Below are 14,067 nucleotides of genomic sequence, written 5' to 3' on the forward strand. Positions count from 1 at the left end.
CGTCCTTATAGAGCTCTATCGCCTACTTTGACCGTTATTGGTGTGAAAATGTCTTAGCACATTGACATCGAGCTGAGTAGATGAAAAAGGTTCCTCTTCATACAACACTCACACGCTCTGTGTACTTTGAAAGAGTTAATGGTCGCCTTGATCTTCCTTTTCTCCATTCTGGCTGTGAGTAATACCTTCCTAAATCTAATACACTAAGAGAAGCCTTTGTAAAAACTGCTCTGAAGCTCAGCTGAAGCTGAAATGATGCCTCAGCAGTCTGAGTCAGACAAATCAACTGGGTGTCTTCCAATCCCATCTTTGTGTACTACCAGTGTTTCTTGCTGAGCTGAGCAATAGTAACACAAAGAGGTAGAGAGTATTGAGATATATAAGAAGATATACTTGAGATAAACGGGAAAATATGAAGCATTTTAAACTGAATGAGACACTTCAGAGGAAGATGCTGCGTTCACTGCTTCCTGAGCATTACCCACCAGCAGCCTGCAAGCGCCCCCCTAGTTCCTGCATTCAATGGATAATGAATTTATGGGAGATGCATCTCCACCTTTCTCTGCACTGAACAGTTTCCACTGATCGTGTGGAACAGTAAAACTGAAACCTGGTAATAGCAGACTGTTTGTCTTGGTCTTCTGTCTCTCTCTGTCTTCATCCCCTCAGTCACTGGACGTCCAGCAGCAGCTGACCTTCCTGCTGTCCAGATCTCCCAGGTTGGAGGAGCTCTCACTTGAGGCCAGTGGACTCAAACTGTGAGTTTGTGTGTGACTGCGTGCATATAAGAAAGTATATATTAAGGTAGGTGGGCACAGTAAACAAACGCTCCCCTTAGCATGGCTTGTAAAGATGCATTTAAACAAACAACGTGCTCTGTGACACTCCCACTTCTTTCTCTCGCTCTGCACTGAGCACCAACACACCACACAGGTGAGCAAAACAGAGAAAGAGAATTTCAAGGTCAGGAGAAGAGCAAATGCTTGGAGCGCTGCTCGTGCTGCTCATTTGCACTTTGTGCTGCTGCACCTACATGAACCAAAATAGCAGCTTGGAGACACCCACACAGTGCATGTGCCCTGCTGCAGTTTGCGCTGACCACTTTGAGCTTGCATGATTAAAATGGGATCCAGTGATGAAGACCTGGTGCACAATTCCCGCAACTGCTTGGACAGGATGTGACCTTCACAGCCGACTGGTTTTGCCAATACAAACATGAACATAACTTTAGGAAGATTTGGAATAAATCTGTCAGATATCGTGTATCGTCTGCTGTTTTGTGCTAGCTGATGATTTGAATGTGCACATGATCAGATGGACCAAGACACAGTGAACCACAGGGTTTGAAGAAAGATTCAAACATTTTTCACGTCAGTCGAAGCAGGCCATCTAATCTCATCTCGTTTAAAGTCTGGTTTTCTATTGATTGAGACTGAGAAGGAACCTTGTTTTTCTGCTGCAGGGACTTTGCGATAAAAATGGCAGCTGCCCTACGGGAGCACCCCTCCTCTACCCTGCAATCCATCAACCTCTCAGGGAATCCAATCGAAGACAAAGGTGGGCTTTTTATATATCACAGCTGAGCGGAACAAGTGTTGCAACAGACCAGTTGTTTTAAGCCATGATCCATGAAGTTTCCATCCATGTTTCTTTGAATCAGTAAGCATAAAGGATTGTAGACATGTTTTGTGTGTGTGTGTGTGTGTGTGTGTGTGTGTGTGTGTGTGTGTGTGTGTGTGTTGTGTTGTGTTTTCATTTCTAGGTGTAATAGCTCTCAGTCAGGAGTTAGGGAATCTAGCTGAAGGACTCAAACACCTTTCTCTGTCGCGGGTATCAATGACTGCAAGAGGTACAAACACACACACACACACGACACACACACTTTGGTCTGTATTTTTATTGCACTTTTATAAACCGGGGGGAGAGCAGTATAGAGATGGATGTCACCTGGACAGTGTACTATACGACATCATACACCTCCTCCTCCTCCTCAGACTTCTCCGTCCTGCAGTTCTCCACCCTCCTCTTCCTTCACACAATGAACAAGGTGTTAAAGCTGGGCGAGCTAGGGGAGTGCCAGGGCTGACGCCAGGGGGGGCTTCTGGCTGGGAGTTCCAACAACTTCCTCTTGCATTGCGAAACATCACAATTTGCCTTGCTACCACAAGAATGGCATTTGACTAAAAAGTCAAAAGCTTTGCAATTTAGCACCATAAATGTCTTTAGATTGCAACTGACCCGATTCAAAGTAATCTGTTTAATTCAGTGGGGGGAGTTTGCTCAAGTAAGAGCCTGTAAATGTAGATCCAGCACTGGTATGTATGTCTATCAAGGTGAAACACGCCGTGCTGCTGAGCTCACTTGCTAAACTCCAGCTGAACAACCATATCTGAAAAAGACCTGGACACACAGGCTGAGTGAAAATGATGATCTAGCGAGGTGGATGTGGCAGAGCTGAGTCTGTGTTGGAGGCTTGATTAGAGGATGGGATGCTGCTGGTGGAGCTCTGCTGTAGCTTCAGCATACCTGTCTCCACTCAACCACACTCACACACAGACACACAGGAAGAGAGACTGAGGCTGGGCAGAGGTGGAGGATGAGACAAGAGGACAGAGAGGACTGTGATTTTTAGGGTAGCCTGCACCCATCAATGACATTTCCAGCTAAATAATGGCATTGTTTCACAAAACTGCCTTTACATTCACTTATCCTCCTCCAGCCACATGATCACCATTTCTGCCTTTCTGGTCCCATCTGTCTGTTTCCAGGTCTCGGCTGTTTGAGTCAGGTGTTATCCTCCACTCAGATGTTCTCGGCGTCTCTGACCCACCTCGATCTGTCTGGTAACCCCGGCAGCCTGGGTACAGAAGAGGCCACGGTGCGTTCTGCTTTCTGTGTGTTTCATGTCAAATGTTTCGCATCGAAGAGAGAACACTTTGTAAAACCGTTGTCTGTAAACACAGTTTGTTTAAAATGACTGCATCCAGTCTTTATTTAGGTTTTACAAAGCATCCCAGCTTTTTTGGAATCAGGCTTGTAATACATGCTGTCTGTGCAATATTTAAAGGGACACGAACATTGTTTAACTGTTGAACTAAAAATCCTGCCATATGTGCAGGGATGGACCCTCTAACTGTTCCAGTAAACAAAAAATTTGCCTCTGTGTGTGTGTGTGTGTGTGTGTGTGTGTGTGTGTGTGTGTTGCAGTTTCTCTTCAAGTTCTTGTCCGGCACTAACTCTCTGTCTCATCTGGACCTCAGTGATACCAACTGTCCTCTGGACACGGTCAGTGAGACACAGTTCATACAAACACTTGCACTACAGACTTTCTGTCACTCACTTGTGCATCGAACATTCAGAGAAAAAGCAACAGAATGACTTCAAGTTTCATCAAGTTTCATCTTATTACTTATTAATCAGAGGCGTAGTCATCGTGGGAAGAGGGGAACTAGGTACCCAAGTCCATCTAAAAGCCTGGGAATTTTACCTGGAAGTCTGAATTTTTTATTTATCTGCAGTTTTGACAATGTTTGTTACTAATGAACTATTACTGTTGGCTGGATGACTTGTTAACAGACAATTTGAAACAATAGTAGAGCATTAAGTGTGTATTAATCTTCTGTTCTCATACATAACACTCACTCTAAGTCTGTCTTGCAGTTATTTGTGTCCCTCTCTGCTGGATGTTGTTACAAACTTATGCACCTGAACCTGGCCAGGAATCCTTTCAGCCACAGGTCAGCTCCACTCTTCCACTTCAGTGATGTCAGTGGTCCTCAGTTTGTTAGCAGCTGAGACGTAAAACCTGTAAACTTAACATCCTCTCTGCATTGTTGATGCAAAGATAGACTCATTTCTTCTGCACATACGCATTTGTACACATTTTCATAGATTACAATCTACCTCTGTCATCTAATTGGTCTAAATTTACATCTGTGCAGACACAAAAACAGCTCAGAGTCATTCTGCTAATTCCTTCTTATTAAGGAAATCCAAAACATCGGTTACTTTCATTAAACTGAGCACCAAGAGTAGACAGAATGAGAAGATAGACTGAGTCAAGCTCTCAGGCATCTGGAGAAAAGGTGGAACTAATGGCTTTAATGGTGCCTCTGTTCTATATGAGGTGTGCTAATGAGCCTGCATGCATAAAACCAGATCCCAGCGATCTGGACACACCTAAATTACATTAAGCCATTAATAAACCTTATTGGTTAAATTGATGCTTTTCATGCTGTAACGCGTGCTGTAACAGCACAAAGGCTGGAATGTTAAGGCAACATAGACGATCTGGGAAGGAGTGTCTTGTGTACTGAGGCTAACAGGGTTAACGCTGGGCAGCTGTGCAGACAGCTGATGAGTCTAGTGACAAGCTGAGTCGGGAACATACTGAGGAGAAGTAGTGTGCAGGTGTAGAAACAGTCTGACAGGACTAGAAATGTTAATGAATCAGTTTGTAGAATCAGATGCTATAATCCATTAAAGTACAATTTCATGGTGCGGTTGATAAATTGCATCACAATTAAACAATGGTAACCTTTTTTTTTTTTTTTTAACTGGTGTTTACAGGCATATTTTTCCTTCACATGGGCACAGCCTATGACTGTTTGAATCTGTTTGTGCTTCTGTAGAAAGGTCCGGGAGGTGACCAGGAGCATTCGAGAGTTCTTCAGTCAGAGCTGTGAGCTGAAATATGTGGGCCTGTCTGCAACTAAACTACCTCCACAGGCTCTCAGGTGTGTCCACTCCCAACAAATGCAATATAATATAATACCACTATGATATGAATCTATTGATCAGTGTATTTTATTACCACAAATGTCTCATTCTGGCTGCAACCCGAGAGCATTTCAGAGTGTTTTACATGCCCAATTTTGTTGACTTGGTCATTTTTTACCTAATGTTTGTGCTTCTACTGTCGGTAAGTAGGCTATGTATTTCAGTTGTTTCACATCCAGGCTTCTGAAGAGCCAGTGTGAAGCTCGGTGACTATGGCTCCAGCCATCACCATCTTGGCAGTGCCTGCTGAGGCAGGCCAGATGAAGTCTAGTTGCTGAAACCTAGCAGCAAGCTGTCACTTAAAGCAGCAATGCCCATAATGATTGATGAGCATCTGTGATCACTGATAGGCTTCTTAAGGGAACTTTTGAGGAGTTCAGGTTCACAGCTTGCTTCAATTCAATTCAATTCAATATTCCTTTATTATTCCAGTGAGGGGAAATTCCAAATTACAGCAGCATCAATAAAGCGGATAGAGGTAATATCTCTTTGCTGCCACCTTACCAGTTCATGGGCCCAAAAACCTGTGCAAATGGTGCAGACCTCCCTTTAAGCAATGACTGAATATGGTAACTATTTCCTGCATTTAGAGTAGTTTTACCTCTCCACACACATATCACACCTTGGACACATTTCAACAAAACCCAATCAGCTGGGGGTCTGTGGTTCATGAGTCTGTTTAAGGGGTAAAAGGTGCCAAAGCAGCTCGGCTGTAACATGTGTACACCTGTGTATTTCACATATTGACTTGCATTGTTTTGTTTTGCAAACAGGTTATTACTGCAGGGTCTGGCAACCAACACTCGACTCTTTGGACTGGAGTTGGACATCAGCAGCTGTGAGGTACACAAATACAAAAAGCCCTATTTTCACTTGTGTCAGTAGCATAAGCCACAGTCAACAAGATGTTATTGTTATTGTTATACCTGTGTGTGTGTGTGTGTGTGTGTGTGTGTGTGTGTGTGTGTGTGTATAGCTTCGTTCAGCAGGGGCCCAGGTGATACAAGAGCACATCTCTGAAGCTACGGCCATCAGAAGTCTTGATATCTCTGACAATGGTATGCAAAACCACACACACACACACACACACACACACACACACACACACACACACACATATGTGTATCACCACATATAGCATAAACAATTAAAAAAAGATTTTTATATAACTAAGTTGCAAAAAGAAATAGACATACAAAAATAAAACCTTTTGACATACAAACTGGACCAGGCAATAAATGTAGCCTCTTTATTTAGCTTCTGTAAAAGCCTCGTTCACGTTGAGGAAGGACGCCGCCCAAACTCTGGAATGGAGGTTTAACTGTGAAGGCTTCATGTTACTGCGAGTACATTTACATTAACATGAATTCTTGCTGTATAATAGAACATCCTGGCTCCATAAGTTGTTTTTACATTAGCACCAGGAAGTGGAATGAGTTTATTTATTATTTAATGGATGAATGAATGGCTGTTAGTGAGCAGTTGTAGATGCAGAACACTTATAATGTGATATTCATGGCACTAGACTTTATTGTCTGCTATGCTGCTGCCCACCACCCGCTCTGACTTCCTCTCTGCAGTTTAGTCTAATGCTGATGGAGTAATTGAAATCCTCCGTGCGGCTCCCTCTCTCCCCTGTCTGTCTGTCTGTAGGTTTTGAGAACGACATGGTGACTCTGGTTCTGTCTGTCGGTCGATGTCACTCTCTTCGACACCTCGCGCTGGGGAGAAACTTTGCCATGAAGTCAAGGTCTGAGCAACATGATGGAAAGCCATGCTGCACATGCTCCATTACACAATCCTTTCAGTCTACCAACATGTCTGCGCCTGACTCTGCTCTTGACATGGATGTATGTACAGAAACCTTTGCACACAGACAGCTGGAGACAACTTCACTTTAAAACTTAAAGATCCACTCCAGATGAGTCATTTGAGCTGCAAGTGGGACAGTTGCCGGCTACAGTATGTCCACCAGGCCCAAGTGGTACAAAGCTTCTGCAAAGTAAAAACCTAATGAAATAATAGCTCTTTTTGTCTGTGGGAGCAGAAATCAACTCAAATATGGTCAGTATTTACACACCAGAGAAAATACAGGCCACATTTTTAAATGTTTTGTTAGATTTTTGGAAGGACCTTCTGTTTCTAAAAGTCTGAATTTTAGGGGTATTGTGGATGTTCGTCGTAAACATTTGAGAAACATATTAGTGTGGATGTATCCTTAGCCATGAATGGATGTAGAAACGCCTTTAAACAGCTGTTTACATATCAATACTTCTGCCCGCTCCACCCCTGTCAGGCAGAATAACAACAAATAAGAAGTCCAGTTTTACTGTGTTGTATCTGGAAGCCTAATTTCTGATGAACTGACATGTTTCTCCGTCTCCTCTGTCCTTCCTCTCTTCCTTTGTTGTCTGTGTCACATGTCTTGTACTGTTTCTGTCTACCAGAGCTCTCACTGATGTTCTTCATCGTATAGCTCAGCTCATTCAGGATGAAGAGTGTGTGAGTGACACTTCTATCATTTCTTTCACTCTCAGTCATTAATACGACCCTCCATGGTAGTAGATGGAGCTTTGTGGATCATTTCTAAACTTACAGCTTGATGGTTATCGAAACAACTTTTTTCAATAAGTGTTTTCAATGTAAATGTTTTTTCCCCAATGCTCAACACAACAGAATACCACAGTTTCTTAGATATTCATGTGTGTGTGTGTGTGTGTGTGTGTATATGTGTGTGTGTGTGTGTGTGTGTGTGTGTGTGTGTGGGTACAGCCCTTGCTGTCTCTGTCAGTGTGTGACTCCAAGCTGAAGGCAGGCATGCACATCCTGCTGAGCGCTCTGGGTGGTCACGCTGCTCTGACTGAAGTGGACATCAGTGGAAACAATATCGGAGACACTGGAGCCAAAATGCTGGCTAAAGCCCTGATGAGCAACACCAGACTGAGGTGCATGCACACACACACACACACACACACACACACACACACACACACACACACACACACGTTTTAATCTCATTTTCTACTGTTTTGTGACTCACTGAATGATGCCAGCCTTATCCTTCAATAAGCAGAGGACGTGTGATGGTTGGATCTGTTTCTGGAACACACTGACGTGGAAATTGTTCCACTTTATGTCAACGCAGCATCACACTGGAATATTTTTTGTGCCACAGCCCAACCATTTATTTATCACATCTCACTAAAAGTGTCCTTGAAGCTGTGGGTCTACAATTTGCCACTAGATGTCATCATTTCACTGTTTGAAAATGACATTCGGCATTTGAATGGCTGCATGAGTGATCTGTATTTAATGAGTTTGCTCTATTGTTCAATGTTGCATGTTGTACCAAGACTATGATGATCACTGTAATCCAACTTTAACCAGAGTGAGAGGAAGTGGTACCACTTATAGATGAACTCGCTCTCTCTCTCTCTCTCTCTGTCTCTCTTTCAAGGACTCTAACATGGGACAGAAACAATGTAACTGCCAGAGGCTTCCAGGATGTGGCTGATGCCTTGGAGAGGTCATACACACACACACACACACACACACACACACACACACACACACACACACACACACACACCTCAGTCAAGGTATACTGTAAGTCACACAGTAGTAGTTGATTAATCCTTAAATACAAGATTTTTGTTTGTAGCAGTTGTCGACTAACATGCTGTTCAGATTATTATCATCTCAAAACAGCCTTTGCTGGCTTCAATCAACACCTTCAGAAATTACTAGTGGCAGCTAATTATAAGATTTCCACAAAAACATTTTTGCCAACAAACACTTTGCAGAGCCTGCTGTGCTAATCGATCGATCAAACCCACATTGTAGCGACCACATTGTGGGTTTTAACCATTGTAACACAGCAAGATATTTTTTCATCCTGTGTGAACAATAATCATCTTTCAGCACTCTCAGGCCTCTGAAGTAAACAACATCTTAATGTAAATTACAATCTCAATCAAAAACACTCTACAGCCGTACTAGCAGCCCTGTGTGGATGATAACTAGGCGCAGCGGTGCTGAAGTGCTCGCAGTGACAATGCTAACAAGCTGATGTTCAGCAGGTATAATGTTTATACTGTAGTTAATTAAGCATATTTCTTTAACATATTAGCATGCTAACATTTTCTAAATATCATTAAACACAAAGTACAACTAAGGATGATGGGAATGCCATTCATTTTGCAGGTATTTGGTCATAAAAGGAAGAATTGGACAAACTGAAATTTTGACCTGATTATGGCACAAGATGAAACATCAGAGGATCCTCATCCTTATTACAATTTATCCTGAGGGTGACATGAAGTGTTAACATCAAATAGTTTTGAGACGTTTGACTCAAAAGCACAGATCTCAGTCTCATGGTGGCACATGATAGAAGGTCAGGGAATCACTTAAGTCATAGCTACTGAGGCATTTCAGTCTAGACCAAAGTAATGGACAGACTGACTGATAAACTGACTTTGCTGTTCATGGCTCTGTGTCACTCTGAAGTGACTGAAGTAAACTGTGCTGTACACTACGCACAGCCGATTAACCCCATTTGGATCCATGTGAGTTTTGACGGTCGGTTCTATGTTGTGCAGGAATTTCACTCTGAAGCAGGTGTCTCTCCCCCTGGCTGATATCACACAGAGTTACCGTAGCAACCCTGACAGGACAAAAGAGGCTCTGCACAAGGTTGGTGTGTGAGTCTGTGGTTAGTGTGTTGGACAATGGAACTAATCTGGAAAATACTGAAGAAACTGAATAACGTACTGAAAATCCATGCGTTCATTCATCGTGTCTGGTTTTCTTTCTGTGTCAATGACAAGTTTGTGGTGGTGAAGGATGAGGATTAAAATGTTATTAGCATCCACACGTAGCAAAATAATTATCCAGTGTTCACCGTGTGTGTGTGTGTGTGTGTGTGTGTGCAGATTCAACAGTGTTTAGACAGAAACAACCAGAGACAGTCTGACAGAGTGGAAATTCAGCAAGTGTTCAGAGCTCAACAATCAGAAAAGGTAAGAAGTATCATATGGAAATATAAGGTGTTTTCATGCTGTGGCAGTGCTGTGCATCCTAACATGGAGCTTAGGGGAACATTAAGGATACCTTGCAGGGAACACTGCACACAAGCGCCCACTGGGAGCAAATGAGCTAAAGCTGCGCAGAAACAGAGCAGAACCAAAGCAGGTAAAAGAGTGGTGCGGAGGACGCTGTTGAGCAAACAGCAGCAGCAGTAACAATGACTAATGGTACTCCAGTAAATAACGTAATGTTCATTGCATGTCACCAAGAAACATTAGAGAGCCCCGCAGCAGCTCATTTTCAGCTTATTAATAACAGGAGTTATTATGTTGGTTTAGAGCTGTGCAGCAGGACCTGTGTCAGGGCTGGTGGCTGCTTTCTTCTCAACCCCAAAACAAAACACACTTTAGAGTAGTTATACTTGTCATACATGCAGACGTGTGCTGAATAAAGTCAAAGGCTTCAACTAGTAGTATTGTGTAGTACTGACTCATTTTACAATAAATGCGTTATCAATCAAGTTGAATCCAATCATATCAAAGGCGAAGCTCTCTGATGGCTCTGATGGCTTATTAAAAAACTATCCTAGCCTCTTTGCCCCCATGACAGTGTCTGCCCAGCTCTGTATCTTCAGCTCTGTCTGTCTCGGTTATCCTCCATCTTAGCTGGTGCGGGCTATGTGTCGGCAGCTGGAGGACAGCCTTCAACGTTTAAACCACTGCAACATTCAGGAGGTCCAGGCTGACGTCCTGACAGCACATGAGGTGCTGCACAACGCCAGGGAGTCCTTTAAGGTACATTTCCATATAATGCAGTCCAGTACAACACCACCACTAACTGTGACCTCAGTAGTAAACATATATTTGAATTAACACCTCTCAGAAAGTTAAGTGGTCACCTGGATTGCATTAGATTGTGTGGGTGTACCTAATAAAGTGGCCAGTGAGTGTAAATGATGCTTGATGCCGCTAGTGTTTTGGTTGGCTCTCCCTCTGCAGCTGCTTCCCTCTCTGTATGAGGCCGGCTGGACATGTACCTCCGATGGGGACGTGGTGAACTGCATCCTCGCTGACACCGCCGCTGCACTGGCTGATGAGTTCAACAGAAGCATACAGGTACACATTTAAATATGCCCACTGCACAACTCACCACACAGGCTGAAGCACACTGTTCAGTCATCACAGCAAAGGTTCCGATCAGATGTAAAGCCAGGAAAAAATATACCTGATTTAGTTAATTCAGTTCAGATGATAGCTACTGAAATGTGACGGTAGATTATGAATACAGAATGATCAAGATTGAACATCATTAATATATCTTGCAGCAGCAATGGGTTATGCACATCTTCAGTTAACAATATATCAGTTACTATGATATGGTTGATGATAGCATTAGAGATTTTGTGCTTCTATATTCTATATATATGTTTTGTACACAAAACTGATGCAGAAAGTTGACCAAAGCATGCACATCCAACCTTGATTTCTCTCAATGCTTGACAGAAACACAACACATATAAAACTGAAAAGCAGGAATAGAAATCCAATTCCTTTGGGAGCATTATCTGTGTGCAGACTCTATTTTTGAATGATGTGCAAAAAACCTGAAAATAAATTAGGCTCCTGGATTTGGAGCAGAATTCTGTTAAAAGCAATTTTTATTAGTTGTCACTATTTCACAACAGACGTGGAGATTTCATGCTCCAGTTACACCGTGATATCCAGTGGAAGGGCCTGAGTGAGCCTCTAAAATAAGTGTGTGCTGGTAAAATCCCAGTTCAGGCAGCTTTGTGTTGGGAGGAAACTCTTTCTTGTCTGTCCTGGACATGCTCAAGTCCCAGTCTGTGTGTTCCAGGAGCTGGCTCATGGCCTGATGAGGGGCGCAGAGGCAGCATGTCCACGGGTGGTCCAGCGGTCGAGTGTGTGCGAGTGTCTGTCAGAGTGTGTGTCTAAAAGAAGCAGACAGACACACATGTTCCTGAGGAGCACTGTGGTGGAGAACACAGGGCAGATCATCAGCAACAGACTGCGGTAAGAACACTTCTGTGAGACAGTGTTGTTTGATCAGCATCTGACCGACTGATGAGCAGGAACCAGGAACTATGAATGCTATGGTCAGCACATTATATCAGTAACAGATTCACATAACAGAATGATAATTAATTACTGCACATTTAATCAGGATCAGAGATGGTGTCTACTCAGAGAACTTTGATTGATCAGTTAAATGAACTGATTATTCACTTCTTTGCTCAGTGTAAACCTGAAACATTTCAAACTGGAAAAGCTTCAAGCTGAATTTGTTTGTCTTTCCCTGGAGGTAACTGCACTGGAAATACGTAAACACTGAACCACATAATGCAGTTCGTCATGACATCTGATACACCACCAAGAGGTCAAAATCATTTTTACAAAGGCAGTATTAATAATACGATTACTGTAGTGAATTTCATGAAAGCATACGAGGATCTTTGTCCTTACTTTCTTTGTCCAATAACCAGTTTTCAATGGAAATCTAAAAAGAGACATTTTGGTTTAGCAGCAGTTAGCCTTGAAGCTATTCACTGCACCTTGGATGTATCATTGACGAGTTTTCCGTTTAACAAGATACAACAAGACACATCATGGACAGACCGACAGACAGATGAGTGTCTGATATATTGAGTTACTCTAAATTATGTTTGGACAACACTAAATGTTTTCAAGTCCAGATAAGAAATACACGCTGTACTGAAATACAACCATAAGGATATTAATTATCCAATATCATCTTTTCATTGCTGTAAATTCGAGCTACTGCAGTCAAATTATTTCATCTGTCCTTTTTCTTTTGATTCAGTGAAATGAGACAAACACTGAGTGTCTCTCTGGCTGAAAGCATCATAGAACAGGTACTACAGGATCTGACCAGGGCACAGGACAAAATGGTAAATGTGTATGTGTTGTGGTTTATGTGTATACAGTGTGTGTGAGTGTGTCACTTTGTATAAGATGAAACACAAGAATCTTGTCCTGTTAAACTCCAATTGAAAGCAACAACAGGGATTATAATTACACATTCTTATTATTTATATTATCTTTAATATTATGAGAAACCGCTGTCACTGTGTGTAAATACGTTCATTGTGTCATGCTTATACTTGATGTTTTTCTTTACTGACTGTTTAGGAATGCCTTATAAAAGAAAATTCATGTCTTCCTCTGAAAATCAACGTCCCAGAGCTGCGACTGGTCGGCAACGACTTCCCGACTGATGACGTAAGGGACACGCACGCACCCACCTAGCTGCTCATTCATTCAGTTATTCACTCATTCACTGATGTGCTGAGTCTTCCGTTGCTCTGTCCTTCACCAGTACAGTCCAGCATTTTGGAGAAACAGTTTCCACTCCAAGAGCCTGAGGCCCGCCTCTTCAATTAAGAGTAAGATGCAACCTCTGTTACTATGTGATCAATAATGTCTCTCACTCTCTCTGAATCCAATGTCACTTCATTTGAATTCAATTCATTTGCATGTGTGGATGCAAAAGCCATTAAATGGCAAACATGGAAAAAAAAGTATACTGAAAATGGTGTAATAGTGTAATGTTCAGTCCTGTACATGCCACAACATGAATGAATGAATGAGAGGCAAAGAAATGTAAACCACTTTGTCTGAAAAGTAGAAAAACACTATATAAATGCAGTCGATTTTACTAAGATCAACATCAGAATTAATTTGGAGCTCTGTGTGTGTCCATGTGATGAATGCTCACTGCTCCACTAGCTTCAGCAGCTAGCCTCTGACTGTGTCTGTCTGCTGTCTGCCGCTGAGCAGGTAGTGTACAGTGGTACAGTCGACTGAAAACAGCTGCCTGCTGAGAGCAGTGAGACTGAACCAAACAGTTAAGTCGTCGGCTCTTAAGACAAGTTCCTGAAGATGCTAAAATGCTCTGTTGAGCTGACAGGATCTGCAGTCATTTCATCCAAAGTCGAAACATAACTGTTTAAAACCTGAGCGCCTCGTTTCCATTAGACTGACCACTGTCACTGTATATTTTGCACTGCGTTAGGTAACATAGTGGAGTACGTGCAAATGAGAGATGGCAGCCAAAGCTAGCTTGGATTGCTGAAGCTACACCTCTGGATCAAAAAGAGTGTTGAGGGGACAAAGTGGAATGTAATGAAGGTGAATGGTGGTGGGCTAGCTGGTCTGGGGGTGTCCACAAATACCAAATTCATCCCTTCATTATCATAAGTTAAGAAGTTAAGAAACTGAGGAG

The 14,067-nt window shown here is 42.5% G+C and overlaps 1 protein-coding gene across 1 annotated transcript in view; it reads left to right on the top strand.

The window, feature by feature from the left end:
• The window catches only part of carmil2 (capping protein regulator and myosin 1 linker 2), a 46,283-nt gene that overhangs the window by 5,034 nt on the left and 27,182 nt on the right, over nucleotides 1-14,067 (top strand). Inside the window, exons 10-30 of the mRNA XM_076732860.1 lie at nucleotides 670-758; nucleotides 1,463-1,557; nucleotides 1,763-1,849; nucleotides 2,769-2,878; nucleotides 3,208-3,285; nucleotides 3,661-3,737; nucleotides 4,632-4,736; nucleotides 5,553-5,622; nucleotides 5,756-5,837; nucleotides 6,433-6,529; nucleotides 7,227-7,281; nucleotides 7,552-7,724; nucleotides 8,237-8,305; nucleotides 9,381-9,474; nucleotides 9,714-9,800; nucleotides 10,473-10,601; nucleotides 10,806-10,922; nucleotides 11,662-11,837; nucleotides 12,646-12,733; nucleotides 12,975-13,064; nucleotides 13,162-13,228. Coding sequence (XP_076588975.1) covers nucleotides 670-758; nucleotides 1,463-1,557; nucleotides 1,763-1,849; nucleotides 2,769-2,878; nucleotides 3,208-3,285; nucleotides 3,661-3,737; nucleotides 4,632-4,736; nucleotides 5,553-5,622; nucleotides 5,756-5,837; nucleotides 6,433-6,529; nucleotides 7,227-7,281; nucleotides 7,552-7,724; nucleotides 8,237-8,305; nucleotides 9,381-9,474; nucleotides 9,714-9,800; nucleotides 10,473-10,601; nucleotides 10,806-10,922; nucleotides 11,662-11,837; nucleotides 12,646-12,733; nucleotides 12,975-13,064; nucleotides 13,162-13,228 — 2,035 coding nt within the window. The remainder of the gene's footprint in view (nucleotides 1-669; nucleotides 759-1,462; nucleotides 1,558-1,762; nucleotides 1,850-2,768; nucleotides 2,879-3,207; nucleotides 3,286-3,660; nucleotides 3,738-4,631; nucleotides 4,737-5,552; nucleotides 5,623-5,755; nucleotides 5,838-6,432; nucleotides 6,530-7,226; nucleotides 7,282-7,551; nucleotides 7,725-8,236; nucleotides 8,306-9,380; nucleotides 9,475-9,713; nucleotides 9,801-10,472; nucleotides 10,602-10,805; nucleotides 10,923-11,661; nucleotides 11,838-12,645; nucleotides 12,734-12,974; nucleotides 13,065-13,161; nucleotides 13,229-14,067) is intronic.

Source organism: Chaetodon auriga, chromosome 6, assembly GCF_051107435.1.
Source record: "Chaetodon auriga isolate fChaAug3 chromosome 6, fChaAug3.hap1, whole genome shotgun sequence".
Taxonomy (NCBI): domain Eukaryota; kingdom Metazoa; phylum Chordata; class Actinopteri; order Chaetodontiformes; family Chaetodontidae; genus Chaetodon; species Chaetodon auriga.